This window comes from Nyctibius grandis, chromosome 5 (genome assembly GCF_013368605.1).
Source record: "Nyctibius grandis isolate bNycGra1 chromosome 5, bNycGra1.pri, whole genome shotgun sequence".
Lineage (NCBI taxonomy): Eukaryota > Metazoa > Chordata > Aves > Nyctibiiformes > Nyctibiidae > Nyctibius > Nyctibius grandis.
Window position 1 is genome coordinate 62158329 of NC_090662.1, and position 20517 is coordinate 62178845.

At 41.8% G+C, this 20517-nt stretch overlaps 1 protein-coding gene across 16 annotated transcripts in view; it reads left to right on the forward strand.

Annotated features, from left to right (window-relative positions):
• RBFOX2 (RNA binding fox-1 homolog 2) overlaps window positions 1-20517 on the forward strand; it is a 169554-nt gene that overhangs the window by 128338 nt on the left and 20699 nt on the right. For 14 of the 16 annotated variants that reach the window (XR_011048303.1, XR_011048302.1, XR_011048298.1 and 11 more), the window contains 2 exons: window positions 9487-9540; window positions 18835-18927. Coding sequence is in view for 10 of the 16 variants with exons in the window: in XM_068402455.1 (XP_068258556.1) it covers window positions 9487-9540; window positions 18835-18927 (147 nt within the window). In the remaining 6 variants the exon portion in view is untranslated. The remainder of the gene's footprint in view (window positions 1-9486; window positions 9541-18834; window positions 18928-20517) is intronic. The other 2 variants (XM_068402460.1, XM_068402459.1) reach the window with 1 other exon arrangement.

Genomic DNA, 20517 nt, shown 5'->3' on the forward strand with positions numbered 1-20517 from the left:
CAGCCCTGGGGTGCAGAACATAAGCTAATGCTTTCATCCAGACTTGAGTAGAGGTGGACTTCAGACGTGTTGTCCCGTGTGTGATTAAATGGATATTACATAACGCTTTTTTAAACCTTCACCGTTTGTGAGAGCTGCAGGCATAAGGATTTCCTGACAAATTCAAGTTATTTGGGTTTCAAACCATCTCTCACCTATTATGTGTTTCTAACAGGTCCCTGAGATATCCTCAGGAATGGAACAAACATTTCCTTATGTATATGCTTTGTATAGGGAGGCAAATAAAGTAGTCTGCTTAAAACAGGTAATATTTACTTGACATTTCATGATGCCAATAAAAAGACTTCCAGAAAGCCTCTGGAAGGAATAGGTCATTTTTTAATGCACACAGTTCTGCACCCACTGTGGAATAAATCAATAGCTGGCCTTGATCTAGCAGATAAAGAAGAGTTAATAGCTGACCTGAAATCCCATGGTTGCCTAGGTACCAGTGATTGTTATTTGCCTGTATTTACTTTGTGCAAACAGAATATGGCATCAGGCAGTAATGTAAGGAGCTTTAGAAGAGTCTGTTTCTTTGAGTTTAAACAATTGGCAGGATAACTGCCTGGGAAGGTACCTTTAAAAGTGAAGTGTTAATGGAAGCTATAAAGTATTCACCAAAATCATACTGATGGCCAAAAAGTCAAGATTCCGCAGTCACTGAAACTGTGTTAATAAAACACAAAGCATTCTGCACCTTAGGCAGGGAGGATGAAGAGGAGGAGGAAGTAAATGACAGCAATATAATTGCAAACTTATAGAAGCAGGTGAGAAAGGAAATGTTTTAAAAACCAGTAGAATCTGAAGAAATGGTTTAATATCTATTCAGTGTGACTTTGTATAAGGTAATACACATCTTTTCAGACAAATATTTCCTATTTTGACAAGATCGTACCAAGCAATACTGATACAGTTGAACATTTCTCAACCAAGTGAATTGGTACAAGTGACTAATTTTGCTTTTTAAGAAAAAGAATACTTAAATAAACACAACACACATTAGAGGGATTAAAAACCTCTTTAATGATAGATAACAAAAAGTAGTAGTTATTGGGGAGACACCAGTGATCAAGACTGTTTCTAGTGTCAGTTTCCCCAGGGATCTGTTTCAGTTGCAGTCCTGTTCAGTGTCTGTATCAACCCATGGAGACAGTACTGTTAAAACCTTGCCAGTAAGGTTTGCACTTAAAAAACTGTTTGAGAAGGAGGAAAGAGAAAGATAAGGTTACTGTTAGAGAATGACTTGACATGCCTGGTTAACTGACAATAAATCCAACAAAAACATGATTGATGCAGCTCAGTGCAGAGTACTGAGTATGCGGGAACCAGGCTGTGCTTGTAGGATGGAAACTTTCTTTGGAGAACACTGATTTGGGAGAGTACTCGTGATCATTGAAGACAGTTTCTTCAGCAATGCAAAGTGGGGTATCAGGTTGAAGGAGGGATGTGATCTCGCTCATGTTCAACATTGAAAAGACTGTGACTACATAATTTTGTTCAGTTCTGAGATCAGCTTAGGACCATAAAAATAATCTAGGGTTTGGAAGATGAGCGGCTTTTTACCTGCGTGAGGTGTTGGGTACAGGATTTACCAGGCTTATTAAAAAGAGGTTGGGAGATGACAAGTCTGTTCTGTACAGGTGCTTATGCATGGATGATACCTACTAATAGGGGTGTTAGGTCTTGTTTACAGTCATAATAAGATTTTCCAGTTGGAAGCTGAGATTTAACACAATTAACCTTGAAATAAGAGAAAAATTCTTAGTCATTTAGGCTAATTTAAACAGTGGAACAACTTACCACAGAGTAGAAGAGTTGCCATCAGTGTTAAAAACAAGTTAGCAACTCTCTTCAAAATCTTATTATCCAGTTTCTGAGGGACGTTCTTTGGCCAGTGTGTGTAAGGACTCCGACATGATGGTAGTAGTCGTCTCCTTAACCGCTGGTAGGCTGTCGCCTTCCTTACTGGACTATGTATGTAGAAGAAAAGCTCGTGTTTCCCTCAACATGTTTCCAGTCCTTTCAACTTTGTGCTATGATAGTGTCTGTGCTTGTACCTCATGGCTGATAGCTCAGCTCCTTCCCTCTTAGGCTTCAAGAAGCGGTTTTCCTCCCAGTATAGAATTGGCTGGGATACTCTGGTCAGTTCTGGACTTCAGAGTCAGATGGACTTCAGAGTCTCCTGGGGAAGATGGAGGCCAGGTTGGACTGCCTGTGAGAAGAAAATCCATCTGTTCTCAAGCTGAATCCTTAATTACCTCCACAAAAACAAGCAAAGTGGATCGTTTTGGTAGTTTATATGGGTGCCTGTGCACTAAATCCTTCTTATCTGTTGTGAGAGCAACAGTATGAGGAGTCAGAATTGACATTTCTCAGAATTTACTGTGGTGAAATGCTCTTTGCTCAAGAATCTTCAACTGTTTTTAGAAAAAGGAGATGGATAGTGTAAGGTAAAAATAAGGACTATGCTGATGACTTGCAGGTGAAGGTGGGGTAGCACAGTACAGGGTGTGAATTCTCTCAGGCTGTGGCTTCAGATGGAGATGCTGCCTTTTTTACAACGTGCTCACTCCATGGCTACTACTTGTAGGCTGTTAACTGCTTCTGGTGGGGAGCGTCATCAGCCCAGTTGATAGAGGGTTTTTGTGCGTTATCAGCTACTGCAGTAATAATGCATACCTGTTTTATATAAAGGTGACCATTCTGTCACATTTAATAACTTTCAGTTAATAGAGTTATTAATAACTTCATTTATTAAAGGTGACAGAATGGTAGCTACTTTTTTTTTAACATTGGATTTTAAGGCAGGTAATGTTGTTATCCTTTTCCTTCTCTAAGCATAATTCATATCTCTACTGCGAGGTTCTTTATGATATATGGTTGTGGTAGACCACTGCTTTGTATGACCCAAGCAACACATCTCTGGGAGCTCAGATATTTTTGGAAGCTCTTGTAGCCTTCAGATCTCAGCCTCTGGAGAAACTTTTTGGCACTTTGCACTTCCTAAAATATCTCAGTGGATATAATTTCTCATCCAACTTAATTCTGGTGTCAAGAGTACAAAACACCTCCATGAGCCTATAGTTCAAGGCTAAAGCAATAACAAGGTAGACTAGAGCTCTTTCTCACCAAGAATTTGGTAGAACTTTAAGTCTATATTTGCCAGTAAATAAATTTAAATACACAAGTAACTCATGATACACAAGTATTGGCCATGGTAGAAAACTACTCTTTAGGCATTTAGGTAAGTAGGTGAATATAATATGATAGACCAAGAAGCTCTGACCTGCAGGTGTTGATGCAGTGAGGCCTGAAGTACAACAATAGGAAAGTTGCTGAAAGGGACTCTGCTTTCTGAGTGGATTGGACATCTGGAGGAGGAAATCCTGTCTTCTGGATATCAAGCTGTATTTTGGTTTCTTCATCTCCGAATAGTACTGGCCACAGATCACACATAACAAGTCCTATATACAAGTATTGGAAAACAAACATTCTGACACAAGGTGGCCCCTTCGTGATGATTCTTGTTTCCAAGCTCTTCCTGTGATGAGAGCGAGCTCCAGCCCTGTCACAGGGCAGGACTTTGTTCCTGCTGATGTTGGGCAGAGTTAGAAGAGGCACTGCTGTTTATCCTGATGTGTTTCACTGGTGTGATTTCTGGAGTCACCTTTTGCAAGTGACTTGTGCACTCCTGTTTTGTCTGCACGGCTATGCTGGGGACCATGGTGCTTCTGTGCAGGGGTACTTGTGCCACTGCAGCTGTCAGCAGCTATTGTACTGTCTGTCTTCCTCTGCGAAAACTGTGTGCTGACGCCACAGGAGGTAAACTTCTGTAGTGACCATCTGATGGAAGGCAGCAATGGCTGGATCATACTTTTATCTAAGAATTGTTAAGGTTTTCGTAAGAGTTACTGGAGGAGTCTGCAGGGAGAGTGGGCTGAACATCATTTGAGAAACAGCGCTGTGCTGTAGCTGGATTTACTTGCATAAAAGGCCTGGGTAAAATTAGATGGAGTTGTCTTTTATAACCCAGTTTTATATGGATTCAGTCTACATGTGTGAGTCCTCTCAAACTGAGCTTCGAATGTGTGCTGCTTTTGTGGGCATGGGTCTCAGTACCTTTTCTGTGGCAGCAGTACCAGCTTATGGTGCAGTCGCACCTCTGGCGATGGCACAAGGCAGGAACAAGGAGCTGGAAGTGTAGACGTGGCCTGGTGTTGAGATCTCTGGAATGGTACCTTGTGGTACTGTTTACCTCCATCTCACTGTTTTGTGTGAAAATCCTTTATTTGTGAGTCAGAGCATAACAAATGACTGAGAAACTACGTTCCTCGCCACTTTGTTTGGTGGGATGGCTGCGGTCTGTAAATCCTGTTAGAAATCTGTACTCTTTCTGTGACTTTCTTTTAAAGTCTGGTTTCGTAGAAAACATTTGTGTTTTGTTGGGCAACAGGTCAACCCTACTAAGGGCTGCTTGGTGCTTGCTTACTGTCTGTTCAGTTGGTAAACTATGGTAGTACTTTGGTTTATAAATCCTTGATGCTTCCATCTTCCTGTCAGCAAAGCATACTGGTGTTGCTTGGCTGAGCAGGGTTGGCTATAGCAGAGTTGGCCCTGCTATTTTGAAGAGATGTGACCCAGCTTTAGGTGAGGAAGTTCATGTACTGATAGCAGTGTAGCTCTGGCAGACCCCATGCTGCCATAACTAAGCACTGAGTAATACACGCTACAATGGAGCCAGCTGTTCTCAGCTGAAAATATATCCCATGGAGCTGGCAGCTAGGGTAAGGATTCTCTCTGCAGCATGGACCTGTCCTGCGTATGAAATGCTCTTGCTCATGCACCCCAAGCCTGAGGACCTGAAATGGTTTCCTGCATAGAAGGTTGGTTTCCTGGCTATTTTGAATTTTGGCTATCTTTGAGAATGGACTGTTTGGCACCTTTGAGGTTTAGCTAGTTCACTGCACTCATCTCTAAGTGAATTTTGTAGGGCCAGTGCAAAGCTGCTTGTGCATCCAGAGTTCTCTTGTAGGGATGTGAGGCTGTTGAATGGTGGTTCACGTTACCTTTTGTTGTTCCGTGATTTCTAGAGAATTTGCCTTGTACTCCGTTGTTTGCATCTTTAGGGTTAAGTTATTTGTCTGGCATGTTTTGGAGCTGATTTGGAAAGCTATAGATAGGGAGAGGAGGCAGGGCCAGCTGGAACAGAGCATACAGGAGGGGCCCTACCAAACTGTCAGTGCCTTGGAAGGCAAAACCTGTCTGGTGCCAGTCTTTCAAATTGATTATATGTAATGTAGTTATGGCCTCTGCTGGAAAAATCTGCTGCCTTCATGTCATCTGGGTGCAAAGAAACACACAGCATGCGTACCCTTCCTTGCACAATGCCCTTGCATCTATGATAAGGTACCTCATGTTCAAGCAAGAAGATTGGGTTCTGATCATAGCTGATGTCTGTTAATATCTTTATGCCTTTTACAACTGTTATTTCCAACAGCCCCTGCTACCATTGTAGAGATTATTCTCATTTACCTGCTTTACAGAAAAATAACTAAAGGCTGGTACAAGGTCACTCCAAGGAATGGAGGACTAGGATAGAACAATATAATATAGCTCCTATGCTGCAGCATAGGAAGTGTGTGTATGTATCTAACCATCATATGGTGTGTGCGTGAGCAGTTCATGGAGGAGGCTCCTTGCATGACCTGACATGTGATGGGGGATGCTGGCTTCTTGGTCACATAGTAAGCTTTTTAAGTCATGGTGGGGAGTGTTTGAGATGTGTAGTCCTGCAGTGCCTCCTTCAGAGGCTGTAAATTCTGCTGAGGATTTTTTTCCCTGCTTCTGTGTAGCATTGTAAGTAGAAGTTCTTGGTAATCATGGAGTGAACGAATCAGGTCTGTGAGCACAGTGATTCATGTCTTCAAGGTTAGAGATTAGAGGTTAGTCCTCATGGATGACCTAAGCAAGGATCTTGTTTTATTTGGCCAGACCCTCTGTCTGCTGGAAAATATAAACATGCCTATATACATGATTTTAAAAAACTACTGTGGGGGCATTTGGTGTTGGCCCTTGTATTTAGATGGCCTAGCATTTTCCGTACAAAAATTGTGACCTTTTGCGAAGGAGCTCTTAAAACTTCCATTGTTTGCAGTAGGCTGTTGACATTTGGTAGGGGAAGCACCATCAGAGAACAAAGTGCCTTTTTATGTTCCTCTAAATTAGATTCAGCTTTGAAGGAGATATAAACTGTTAAAATGAGCTAGTTCTTTTTTCCTGCTTTCATTCTTCAGGAAAATTCTGGCATGCTACCAAAAAAAAAGTGCCTCTAGTGCTGGACCTGCTGTAACTATTGCAGCAGTGAGGACAAGAGCCGTGGTGTTAGGAGCTGTCAGAACAGCTGTGGCGATGGCCACAGCAGAGTCTTGAAGAGCCCAGCACACATCCTCCTGCCTTGTGGCCATGCTGCTTTCTTCCAGGGAATTTCATGGAGCAGGAAACCCCTCCCCAGCAAACCTCAGATCAGCAGTTAGCCCCTGTTGCCTCTGTTCCTTCTCTCCCAAGCAGGTCCTTCCCTCCTACCTCTTCAAACACCCGCAAGTCCTACATAGAAAAGAGATTGGGGCAGTTTGCATGGGTGTGTGTAGCCCATTGCAGTAGATGTCAGGTGTGTGCTTGGTGCAACCGCAGGATTTGGTGATCTTAATTCTGTCATATAGGAAACAATGTACCTCCGTCATCTACAGGGTAGGGAGGCAGCCCTTCCACCTCTCCTGGAGCTAGGTCAGACCATTTGCATTCAGTGTTACCATCAGCTTTTTGTCAGCTGCGAGAAGTTAAACACACGGGACAGGACTTCCTGTTGGTGTGGAAACCCTGCATGGTGAGCTCAGCCGAACGGGGCTGGCAGGCAGCACTGGCAGTAACACCTAAGGATCCAGGCCCAGCTGGGTGTGGAGAAAGGGGAAGATGGCACGGCATAATTGTGCACCAGAAGCTGCACAATTTGTTCTCTTTCAGGATGATTCTAATGAGGTAGAAAACGGTGATTTTTGATGGCTTTGAAGATTCCAAAAATAATTTTGTCACTTGCATTTATCAAGACCGTGGCTGTTTCAGTGTGTGTGGTGAGGCTAGGCAGCTGAGCTGATCTGGCAGGGACAGATCCTGCTCTTGGGCAGGGTGTGCTGCTTTCCGCTCCCTTTTGCTTCTCAGAGCCCTAATGCTCACCTGACCCTTTGAGCCACTTCAGATCAGTAAATCATGAAAAATTTCCTATTTATTCCTTTTGTTGAGCTAGTTTTTGCAGGATTGGTGAGCTGTATCAGTTTATCTACAGGTGAGAATGAAAACTGGGGCCAGCTTTAGGAAACTGGTGAGACCAGACAAGGGAGCAGGGACAGCCTTTCAGCAGCTGTGAGCTGTTAAATTGGTTCAGCCCTTGTCATGTAGTGACACTGAAATAGTCTACCAAGAAAGCAATTGTGACTGATTTCTTTCATGGCAGTGCCCAAACCATATGCAACAAAGACAACAAAAAGCAATCAACGGCTAATCTCCATTATAGACAAACCCACACCAAGCCTGGGATAGAAACAGAAAATGTATTTTAGCTGTGATTGGCACAGCAGTGGTCAAAAGAGGATCCAGCATGGATCAAACCTAAGCTGTTGAGATGTTGAGGTTTCAAGGAAGATGCATGTTTACATTAGCATTATTCAAACTTTGTGTAACGTGGGATATTGTGAATTCAGTTGTTCTTGGGATGAATAGAAGATCAAGTATTGTCCTTAAACAATAGAACAGTAAAAACAACATCTGTGAACCAACATTTGTAAAAGAATACGACTATTTCCTTTTTAAGAATGGAGAATGGAAGCAGACGGAAACTATAAGCAAACAAAATGCTTCCAACAATTTTAGCTAAAGACAGTTGTGGAATACTTGTTCAAGACACTTAATAGCTTTTTATTGCTTTACATATTCAGAGCTTCTCCTCAGTCATCATGGCTCACTGTTGTAAATGTTCCATGTTTGCAGATCTGGTCACAAGTCTTTCAAGCATGGCACCCACAAAATGAGCATTATACCCACTTGACTCCAAACTGACATGTTAATTAAAAAAAAAAAAGGCAAATATTCTATGAAGAGCATCGTGGCAAAGTAAAGAGTGTCCCAGTCCCGGAGCCTGTGTTCATCATCTTTCCTAACTGTGAAACCATCCTTTCTTTCCTTGTTGACCCTTCCTTCATTTTCTACCACCTTTAAATCTTCAAGCAGTGAAATCAAAACCATGTTGACTGAAGCTTTTGTAGATAATGGGGTAGGAAAAATGCTCAGATACAGCATTTGTCTGAGCACAATATGCATCTCTGGAGTTAAGACTGCTCTGTATATATGCTCCTGAAAATGAGATCTTAGACCTGTCTTTCTGGAGAGCAGACCTCCAGTTTGGAAATGCAACATTGATGCTTCTAGAGGACAGAGCATTGCAGGGCTCTCTTGAAATGGTGATGCTTTTACCTATGGGTTACTGGTTTGAATCTGGCCAGTTCAATAAAAATATTTTAATATGTCCAAGGTGAAGGTTGTGATCCATATATGGTTCCACAGAGTGTGGTAAATCTCCTTTCTAGCTTGTAGCTCTCATTTCCCATTTTTGCTCTGTGCTAAGTAGGGATCTCTTTGGAACCAGTTTTTGAAACAGTGCAGAGTAGTGGGGCCCTACTCTCCTCGGGGTCTCCAGACTGACACAGAGGTCAGAATTGTATCATAAGTGATAAACTTGCATAGGTTTTCGACAGCCTGCTGTCACAGATTGAAGTTGAATGGTCTTTTTTTCTGAAAAACAAACTATTAGGGGTTGGCCATTTTCATGGTTTCCGAGTCTGCCATCAATTCTTTTGAAGGCTTGGAGTTTTGGAAAGTAAAGGGCGGGAGGAAGGAAAGGAGATTTAGAGTTTGGAATGTTTGAGGCTGGAAGTCTTATGTGACTATCCTTTCCATAGAAACAACATCACTCTTAAGTTTCTCTTTGTGATAGCCACTTCAGGAGGATGATGAATGCTGAATTACATTTGAGAAATGTTGTTAGATGTCTGGGATGAAATCTCATAACCATGTCTTAGATGAAATAGTAGAATGAAGGAAGAAAGAATTGCTTAGATTAAAAGAGGGAAAAGAAAAGCCACCTCAAATCCGTAAAGCTCTTCTGGAGATTGTTTTTCTTCCTTTAGACTTTTGTGAGAAAACCTAGGGTCTGTGATCAAGAGGATCAGCATGTCCTAACCTGAAAGAACTGGGTCACATCACTCGGATTTTATGCCTTTGCCTGTATGCTAGAAATGGAAATATTCTCACCTCCCTTCTTGTGCTAAGCCAGCCCCCAAAAGGTAGGAAAAATGGATTGCCAAAAATAATTTTTTTCCCCTTGTCTCTCTGCAGCAATTCGGCAAAATCCTTGATGTAGAGATAATCTTTAATGAGCGTGGCTCGAAGGTAAGTCCTGTTTCTCTACCCGCTTCTCTTGCTTTGATTGCAGAGTAAAAGGCAGTTCATTGCCTAGAGAATATACTCTGTAGAGATCAGCAGGAATTAGTGTGATGGGGGAAGGGAAAAGCTATTTTGGGGGCTGTCTCCAGTTCCCTCTGACTCCAGACTCTAAGCATGGTCATTTCTGGGCAGCATGTACAAATGCTCCTAGACATTCCTGTCTGTAGTGTGGGATCAGGTTCCCCAGCCTTCTGAACAAACAGGGAGTCAGTCACTTGAGCCTTCATACCAATCCGTTCCCATTGCACTAGTAATGGGTGCCCTGTGGGGAAGGCAGAATAAGGTAAAACAGCTTTGTGTGATGGGAGACTGTAAGAACAAAGTGTAACCCACCCAGCCCCCCAAACCACATTTTTGTTCCATTAAAATACTTCTATAGAAAAACTGTCATATCTCATATGTGAAAGGATTTTATTTACTCTATTTTGCAGACTTACTCGGCACTTCTGAGATACTGACCTTTCATGTTTGAGATATTTGATGCTTAATATAAGCATCCTCATTCCACTTGCCCTGCCCCGTGTGGACCTCTCCCCCCTGAATTTGCATTCACACATCTATTTTCATCTTACAGATATATTAAGAGGGAGGTTTTGTTGAGGGTTAATGGTAATTTATATCTCTGGAGATGAGATTTCAAATGTTGCTCAGGTCAGCTACAGAGAGATTCAGTGATCTTTGTCCTAATTGGCAGTTGGTTCTCATCACGTAACCAGTATCACCACAATGACAAATTGATGTGATTCTCTCTCTGCCCAGGAGGTTCAGCACTGGAATAGCAGGGAGTTTTGCAGGTCAGGAGCGAGGTGCATTGCCAAAGCTCTGTGGGGGAAGCTTGCACAGTGCATGTCTATACTCTGCTTGACTTAATCAATGCTAAGATTCCCATTTTCAATTAAAACAAAATGTCCCTCCTCCCCCCCGACACGTGTGCGCACATGTGTGCATGCACACGAGATTTTGAAGTTGCAATTCAGCTAAGCAGTTCTGGTTTAGAGTCTGTGCCTTTCGCTTGGATTTGAGGTTCACAGTCTTAAGGTGACCTCTTTGCTTCAACACACATTCTGGGGTATGTTCATGTTCAGAGCCCTCTGCAAATTTCCACCCATGTTACCCAAGATGCATTCTTAAATTCTTCAGTCTCTGTATTAGCTGGAAACCAGAAGGCGGTTGATGTGTATACAGAAGAAGTGAGTGTGAGCCCTTTCCCCATCCTTTGTTTGGGCTTAATACCATGTTTTTGTTTTTGTGGGTTTTTTTTAATCAGACAGTTTGAACAAGTAAATGTCTATATGGCTTAGTTAGAGAGTTTTACTTCCCTGTGTGGATAAAAATCTATATGCTTTACCAAAACAATCAGCTATGCTGAGTTTGTAAATATTTATTCTGCTCTCTGCTGTTCTTCTGATATTTATAGGCCAGAGCTGTCTGTGACTTAGTCTTGATTTTAGTTGTTTCTATTTGGCTTTGGGAATAGCCTCTGGCCTCTATCAAATCCCTACTTGTTTGGATGTAATTGCAAAAGAAAGAACAAAAATAACTGGCCTGGCAAAGTGGTGAGCTCTACCCTTCATACCCCACTGCCTGTGCTTTCTAGAAGTGTTTTCTTCTCCGCATACGAACTTCACTCTCCCTCTCCCATCCATACAGCCCTGTATTAAAGGCCCACAGATGCCCTTTCCCTTCTAGGCAACACTAATGTCGGAGGCTTTCTGTGAAGACTTGATTTATGACTATGAAAAGTGCCGCCTTGTGCAGTTGTTAAATAAAGTCCAAGGCTTCTGGTTTTCAGTTAAAACAAAAATTATTGCTGAAGAGTTCCTTGATGAATTTTATCCTGAACCCTTAATACATATATGAAAAAAGAAAGTGATCCAAAGAGATGTGCTTCCAGTCCTTGATCATGCAGTTTTCTACTGCTTTTTTGTCACTTTACAGCAAAAAGCATTTGCAAAACTGATAGCCTGTATGAGGGATGGGGCAGAATCTGAACAGAATGAGAAAACACCCAAAGAGTAATTTTGTGGTATCTTTGCATCCTTCTCTACCCAAAAATAATTCCTGTTTTAAAAAGACTGCAAGATTATTCCTGCTTAGCATGAAAATGGGAGGCCCCAGTGTTTGAGTGGGGTGTAGCTGCACGAAGCACCTGGTATTCACATAATAATGCAAAAAAAACAGTTTGGTGATCTGATGGTGAAGCAAAGGCAATGGATCTTTCTGGAGGCCACTCACTCACTCTTGGGTTCTTCCTCCACCTTAGGAAAAAAATAAATCTGAATGCATTTTCCTGCCCTGTGGTTTCCATTCTAATCTAATGATATGAAACCTCTCTCTCTTCTTCTCCTCCTCTTCTCTCTTGGGAATCCGAAAGCAGATGCTCCTGCTGCCTGCCTTGTGCTGTGTTCTCAATGCTCCCTTCCCTTACCCGGGTTCCTAAGGGTTGTAGAGTTTTGTATATATGTTTTGTAAATATTTAAAAGGTATAGTGGTAAATCCCAAACTGCCCTGGGTTCGCCCCCACCCAGTGTACAATCGGGTTGAGCAGCGCTTTGTCCCTGCCGAGCTGTGGCAGGAGATCTCTGCTGGGATCGCTCCAGTGCTGGTCAGTAGGAGGGACTGGAGGAAGTGTGCGGGTTGCGTTCTTCCTTTTGAATCCACCTGAGATGACCAGGCAGTTTTCTTCAACAGCCTAGGGGAACTATATCAAACTGGCTGCATCTTCAGGATCCATGTGTATGTAGGAAGTGTGGTGACCAAAGAGAGAGCAGTGTGTGTCCATCACAGCCACCTCACCCCTCAGGTTCTTGCATTTGGCTTAGGAAATGTTATTTGTTGACTTTCGGTATCACAGCAGAGTAGGAGGCAGTTAATAATTAGTTTGCTGATTCTCCTCTCAAAGCAATGTGAATTCTTGTTTCCTAACTTGATTTCTGCCCAGATTCAATCTGTTTAGTAGGATTATATGGGCCCTGGTGGACTTCACACTGATATTGCTTTGCTATGTATGAGAAACAAGATACAAACTTTAAACATCCCTTGAATTTCATTTTGGTTTATTCTTGTTTAATAGAATGACATCAGTCTTCCCTTGATGTGTTTGGTTTTTTTGCTTGCTTCCAGGAAACTATCTGTTTGTTTCATTTATCCTCTTTACCATTACATTTCTAGTTCTGACCCATATAATGCCTTTAAATAGCGTTATGCTCATGGTTGCAGTTTACCGTACACTTCACTGAACCATGAATAAAACACCTCCAGAGGAAGTCGAGAGAGAGGATTCCTGCTCCTTTTGTTAGTGGAGATGCATCCTCTAAATGCATATTTTGGCACGGTTGTGCTGAACCGAACAAGTGGACATATTTGCAGAATTAATGCAGTCTGCCTGCATAACAAGTACCCTGTGGCATTTGTAAAGCTGCAGGGGAAGGGAATCCAAGCTCTTTGCTCATCAGCTGCGTACCATGTGGCATTCCGAGATGTGCCCTCAATGACATTCAGAGACCAAGAGTGCGTAAGCACACAGCAAAATCTTGGCTGAACAGGGAGCATTATTTTTTTTTTTTTTTAGATTTTTAAATGGTAAGAGTTCATATTAGTGCAGATTGCAAGCTCATGGTTTCAGGGTAGTCTAAGTTTATGTCCCTCGCTGCCTTCCACTTGGGAGACCCAGATCTCCAAGTTCTTCTATAGGACGGAAGTGTCTAGAAGCGCTTCATTTTTAATTAAAAAATGCGTTGTATAGTAGCTTACATCTTGTCTTCACAAAGAAATTGCATCTGTTGGTGAGTGGACTTCTATAAGTAAACCTGTGCAAACTAAAAACTTGTGCAGAAAGCTGTGTGGAAACACTTAGGGTTTTTCTGTGTTTGCAGTTAACTGTAGGTTAAGATAAGAATATGAATTTAGGTTTTGATAACTGCCTAAAAGACTTTACATTTGCATTTATTTCTTGTTTGAATGGATTAGGTTCTTTGAGTTGAGCCACTCTTGTTCTGGACTTAGTTTCCACTTAGTGAAATAAAAACAACCCCTTGTTACATAAAATAAATTAGAGGTCTTATTTTCATTTTAATTCTATTTTTATTATTTTTTGTTCAGATGTCATCAGTTGAGACAGAAATACAAATAGTGTTATTAACACAAAGAGGCTTAATGACAAATTAAGCGACCAGCGTTGCTTTCTTAGGTCACCAAATCCCTTTATAATGCCAATGGCATGAAGGAGACATGACCTGTGTCCCTTTATCCTAGTTCAGTGAAGTACAGTTTTATGGCTTCAACAGTGCGATACTAAACTAATGAGTTAAATTAGTCCATACACTGAACTGGTTTATTTAACCTTGAATAATTAAGGCAGAAGTTGATGGCTTGATTGTATAAGCTGATTTACTGCTCCTGTGGGAGCGCCTTCCCAGTAGTGCTCGTTTCACTGTGTAGGGAGTTGAATCCAGGGTGCTAAATTGGCAAAAAATTGATGCAGCAGAGAGTGAGAGAGAAATGAGCTTGTCCTCTGCCAGTTTAGCTAGTTGAACTCACAGACCACACAGTACGATCCACGACTGATCGAGGAGAGGAGGAGGAGCACGCAACCGGGGACGACGCTGGGCCGCGAAGCCCCTGACTCGAGTTGGCTGGAGGTGCTCTGAAGGCCCAAGCTCTCGCTGTGCAGCAGTGCTGGCCGGTCTCCCACCGTTCCCTCCTGACCTCTGCTCCCTCCTCGGTTTTGCAGGAGACATTGGCACTGGAGCAACGCAACAAGCTGGACTGGGGAAATGATCCAGCTTAAAAATAGCCCTGCAGTTTGTTTTTGGGTTTCGTTTTTTTAAGGTCCATTAGTGGGTTTTTTTTAGCCAGATTAATTCCTGCATCTGATTCACCAGATTGCACAGGTACGCGGACGGGTGCTTTACACATGTGTGCCATAATGCACTCAAAGTACGGCACTGGGGCAGGGAGGGGCTGGAAGAGCTGCTGAAGTGGTGGCAGCTTGGTTTACATGGATTCCCTCACCAATTTGAAGTGTGCGTTTGTGTGTGTAACTTCAGTAATGTGTTTCTGAATTTTGTGCTGTGTTTCTGTCAGTGCATTCAGTCCTGCTCATCTCAGGTGGATTATAGCTGAAACCCTCCTACTCCCTCCAGATGCCTTGGAAACAGGTAGCCTAAGCTGCTGTCTCCTTGGCCATTTTTTCAGGCTACTGAAAGTTTGTTTATTATGGAAATAAGGAAAAAAGAAAAGAAAAAACTTGGTTAAAAATGAGCACAGCAGCAGATGACTGCAAGGCCGGTTGCTGGCTGCGTGCTCCAGTGGTACAAGGCAAAGACGCTGTTGCTGAGGTGACTGGTCTAAACTCCGTGACAAACGAAGGGTTAACAATGCATGGATTTCGAGGGGCTCTGTTTAGTTTCCTTTGGTTTTATTTTCTTTTTTTTTATTATTATTATTTTACTTTATTTTTTTTTGTTGTTTTTTTGTTTAATTTCTGTGTTCTGGCCACACCCAGGAGAACCGTCTGCTTTTGATTTCTCCCTTTACGGTTACATGGTAAATTTTCTTTCTCATTCTTCAGAGATGGAAACGTTCAAATACTATATATATACATTTATTATTTTTTTTCACTGCTCATCATGTTGCTTGTTATTTATTGCAGAGTCTGAGGCCAGACTAAAAGGGTGGCGGTTACTCGGTGTCTTCAGGCCCTTTGAATAAACCTTTGGGTAAAATGGGGTTAGTCTGGCATTGCAAATTACTCACCAGTCCTAAAAATGTTTGCTGGGGTTATTTAGTGTTTGCTGGGTACACTGAGGCTTAAATTTATTTTCTGCTTGGGAGAAGTTCCTGGTAGTTGCTGGTGGAGAAGAATTGTTGAAAATTTTAGCCTTGTTATCATAACAGCCTTCTTAAACCCAAGCTATTTGTATAATCTAAATTTTAGAAACCTTAAGTCTTTTTTTTTTACCCAGGATTGTATCTTCCCTTCTTCTGGCTCCATACCTACTACTATGGAGTAAACCAGTACCTGCTATAAGGCTAAGCTAGTAAATATTGCACATCTGCCACCTCTTTTTGTTTTTTCTTTCTTTCTGGGTTTTTTTTTTTTTTTTTCCAAGGGCAAGACAACCTTGGGAGGGAAAACTGAGAATTGTTTGTTGTATTTGTATTTAGGTACAAATTAATCCCTATTCTTTACAGGTCATCTGTGAGAAGGAATTAAAAATATATATATGTGCTTTTTTTCTCTCCCACATCAAAAATATGTATATACAACTGCTAGTTTTTAAACATAGAAATAACAAAAATGTCAAGCATGGCTCACCTATTTTTGCTGATGAAAATTTGAATGTCTAAGAGATGCATTAAGAAGACAAACCAAGGGGGCACAAATACTGACTCTGCCATAGTCAACTATGTAAAGCATTAATTCAGCATTGACATTAAATGGTTCTCAACAGAGAGAGTTGCACAAGCTGATCTGTCAATAAAACAAAAATTGTGGTTAATTAGTTATGTTGTTAACAATCAGATTAATTCTGTTTTAATTCACGTTGTTAATTATTTTCATATAGTCTGCATGTGGATTGTACCCTGCCTTGGGTTAACTTAGTAAAAATATGGAAAATTCCTAATCAGTTTAAAGATATTTAATGATAATGTGGTTTTTAAAATCCCATACAGACTTCACTAATTGCAAACAAATGTGAATTAAAATAGTCTTAGTTTGGTTTTAGCCTGCACAGATTAACGTCTAAAAAATTACCTTCCCTCTGCTCTCCAGCTTTCAGTTCACATCATTGCCGAAGACATAGATTTCATTCGGTCTCCACAGGCTTGTCTAGAACAAACAGAAATTTTAATGTAAAAAGAGAAGAGGGAAATAGAGATTCCTGTTGCTGTCTTTACCTCCCCTCCTCCCCCAGCCTTTTAAAGATGCTTTTTCTCCATTGTATAGAACCAGGGGAAAAGGTGTTGATCTATTTCTCAGTCTTGCCTTTCTCTGTAGGGGTTCTTCGAAGCAGACACGATACCCTGTCCCTTCATAATCAGCTTTGCTATTACACCCCCTGCCACCCCCCTGGTTTCCTGCAACATATTTGAGAGTTATATGTGGTTGGGCTGTTCTATTAGCCCCAATCTCTTGTAGCTCCAGTTTTAATTCATTTAAACAGAAAACTTTTATGCTGTTCTGAAAAAGGCATCAGTTTGTTATTTATACAGCTTTTTATTTATAGCTGGAGAAATGAAATTATCTGAAGTTTTAGATTATTGGATTGGAGCCCAAAGGAGCGCTCTTGTTGATCTCAACATTGCAGTACTTGGATAAGTTCTTTTATTATTGCTGTTCAAGGGGGAAAAAAAGGGGAAAATAAAAACCACTGCATTTTATGTGTAACAGTTTTGTGCTGGAAACCTAGCTGTGGATGATAAAAGCCAGCATGTGCGAGCGGCTTGGGCTTTTTAAGATTAGTATTGTAAAGACCTTTAAAAAGCATGTGAAGAATGATGGCTTGCTTGTGTCTTGTTGCTAACAGTGCTTAGAAATGAAGATGCTATTTTTTTGGGTGGGGGGTCCAGTGCATGTGCATTGACCCCAAGCTGCACGGAGCAGGCTGCGAGGCTAGCATGCCATTTCCCTGACGAGGCGTAGCTGTAGATCACTCACATCACCTCGCTCTCCAGTTAATACCAGGAGTTTCTATTGCATCAAATGCAAGCTTTGTTCCTCCTGCTCGTGAGAGTATCGGAGCCAGCAGAGATTACTCTCTGTACATTAAACTGGTACTTGCTTTATACCAGGTTACCCATCGGAGCCAGTTACCCTTCTCCTGTTCTTAAGATACCCTAAAAGTAGAATGCAATAAAGTGTTTTGTTTGGCCCCGCTCTCTGTAATGACATGAAGAACATCTCATCACAGCTGTCTGTTGTAAGATACTATTTGTTACTAGTTAAAATCCTAGTTCACTTGGTCACGTTGGCTCTGTTTTAATGTCAGTGCGCTCATCTCCGCGGAAGGAAGCACGATCTCGTTCGCTGCCCTGTTATGCGACTGCATGAGTTGGCAGCAGTATGAGCATGTAGGACAGGCGCATTGCATGTGCCTTCATGGATGTGGTAAACCTAAATTTCTCTAGCTAAAGGGGCATTTTAGTAGTCCTAAAGGGACATTATAGTAGTCCTCGAGCCTTTGTTGTTGCTCCAAGCAGGGCACGTCAGTTTTTCTCAAACTTCTTGGTCTAATTAGGCAGAGATTTGTTACCATCCACGGCACAGAGGTTGCCATCTCAGAACACAGACAAGTAAGATGGGTAGCAGGGTGGGAGGTTGGTAGTAGTAGGTCAGGAGTGTCAGACAAAACCTGCCTTTACTGATGAGTCGGTATATAAGTGTCTAGATTTACACTTAAGTCCAACACAGTACTCACAGATAGAAAAACTTTGAAACTAGCATATGTGATACTCTAAATCTTCATGTTAAGTAATGTTTGTTTGATGGTGCCACCTAGAAGCCCTGCTTACTTTCAGGGCACCATGTGTTGTTAGGGAAGTTAACAGGCATAGGAGTAGACATGAGCTGTGCCCCGAAGAGCTTACAAGGGATGCTTTACAAACAGCCCTTCCTCTCAACAGTTTTCTAAGGTAGGTAATTATTATTGTCTCCGTTTTACAGGTGGGAAAAGCAAGGTTCAGTGTTTGATTTGCCCAAAGCTTCGCAGAATTCCTGGTGCCAGGCGTGAACTCAGATTGCTGCTCGCTCTCATAGCAGTTTCGCAAGAGAACGAAGTGCTGCTCAGTGTCGATGTCCTGTACTGTGTCTGGGGCGGGCGGGGGGGTCCTGCAAAGCATGTGTGTTAATTAGCAGAGGGGAGAGAAGCCCTGCTTGGGCTTGATCAGCTTCCCTATGTCGGAGCAGGGTTTAGTGTTTTTAAACAAACAAACAAAACAAAACAAAAAATTTGTCTCGAGTAACTTTGTACTTCTTTTTTGGTCTGGCCTCAATTGCTTTTATGTTTTCTTTTTTTTTAATTACTCTTATTATGATTACAGTTCCTTTATTTTATCGAATTTAATTTCTTTCATTTATGAAACATGCATGAACCAACAATGTGACTCTAGGAGGTTATTGCTGAGTTGTGCTGATGTCGATTTCATACTGTGATATTTTTTCTCTATTTACCTAGAGATCAGTATTTCAATATATAACGATGTGCATGTTTTCCCCCCTTCTCCCGCTGCATGCAGGGATTCGGGTTCGTAACTTTCGAGAATAGTGCTGATGCAGACAGGGCCAGGGAGAAATTACACGGCACCGTGGTAGAGGGCCGTAAAATCGAGGTGCATGTCTTCAGTAATTCAATTTCTTCTTTATATTTATTCTTTTGATTTCTTTTTGTGTCTTGCCTCACTTATTTCACATTTGGATCCCAGTCTTGTGTGTGCGTGTGTGTTTGTGTCTGTGTCCTTCACCTCCCTGCACTGAAATGTATAAAAGTTTACGCCCCTTACGGAATATTTTTATTGTTGTTTTGGGTATTTTTTTCTTTTCTTTCTTCTTTTATTAAGTTTTTTTTCCCACCCACTCCAAATTTTTGCCCTTCTGCTGTCTTGATTTTTCCTTTGCTTCAGTTTGCGAGGCTCCGATTTCCTGTTACCAGGCCTGAACAAAACTAACTGAAAGAGTACTGTCCGACTTCTAACTCTGTGTCCAAAAAAGAAAGCAGGGGACCAGCCAGTATCCTCTCTTTCCTCCGAGGCCAGTTCTCCTCCACGAAAGTGTGAGATAATGCCCATGGTGGGAGGGGAGAGGTGGGGCAGAGTGGGTTGTGCTATACACACCGCTGGTTTCTTGACCTGCCCACGGTCAAGAGTCGGCTTGGTGAAAGCTAATCCTTAAAGTTTCTAGCTCTCACCACAGGGGAGTGAAGGGTTAATGTTGGCTGGCCGACATGGCCATACATTGGGCATGCCTGGTGTTGACCAGTTGGGTATTCCACTGTGTTGAAGGCTAACTGGCGTCTTCCCTATCTCCTTCTTTCTTTTAAAATTAAAAAAAAACAACAAACAAACAAACAAAAAGTACAAATATTAAAACAAAAAAGCCGCCGTTTTTGAGTAAGATGTCTGCATATTTTGCCTTTTTTTTGTTTTGTTTTTTTTATTTCCCTTTTCAATGGTTTAGCGTTTAGGGCCCTTCACTTGACTCACTCTTTCCATGGTAACTATACACAATGCTGGCGATGGTACGAGTTGGCGGTAAGTGAAACAAAAGCGCTAGAGAAGAAGCTTTTTCTTTTTTTTTTTAATTTTTCTTAAAATTACAAAAAAACGAAATTAAATAAGAAAGAAAAAATCCATCTGCCATCTCACATTAACACTACGAAATGTGATTTGACTTGTTGTCCCCACCCACCTCCTTCCCCCTTCTCCCCCTTTTATTTTCAATGCTGTTGAGTAATGCCGCCTGGACTTTGGATGTACATCTTGTTTCGTAGCAGTCTGAGCTGTTTGATTACTGACTTTATGGTGATTTCCCCTTGCACATCTTACTCAGAGTTACTGAACTCCAGTTTGGCTGGTTTTTATTAATGCACCCATTTCCTCTTTTCTCTCTCCTGCCCCTTTCTGCTGCTCTCTCTTTCTGAGACCTGTTTGTAGCTGTTACTGTTTGTTTTCTCTCTTTTTCTTTCTCTCTTCCCCTCCCCAGTTTGTTTATTTCTTTACTCGGTTAAATGCAGCTGTTGGTCTCTTTGCTGACTGGTGGTTTCTGATCGGTTCTGGCCATTTTTCCTTTAAGTGCTTGTGTTGCACTTTGCTGTAGCAGCTGATTTCAGGCACTCGCTCCATCTTAATGATTGTCTGTGAGACCCTATATCCTCCCTCCTCCCCTCCCCACCCTCTGAATCAATTGTGGTGTTTTTTTTTCTT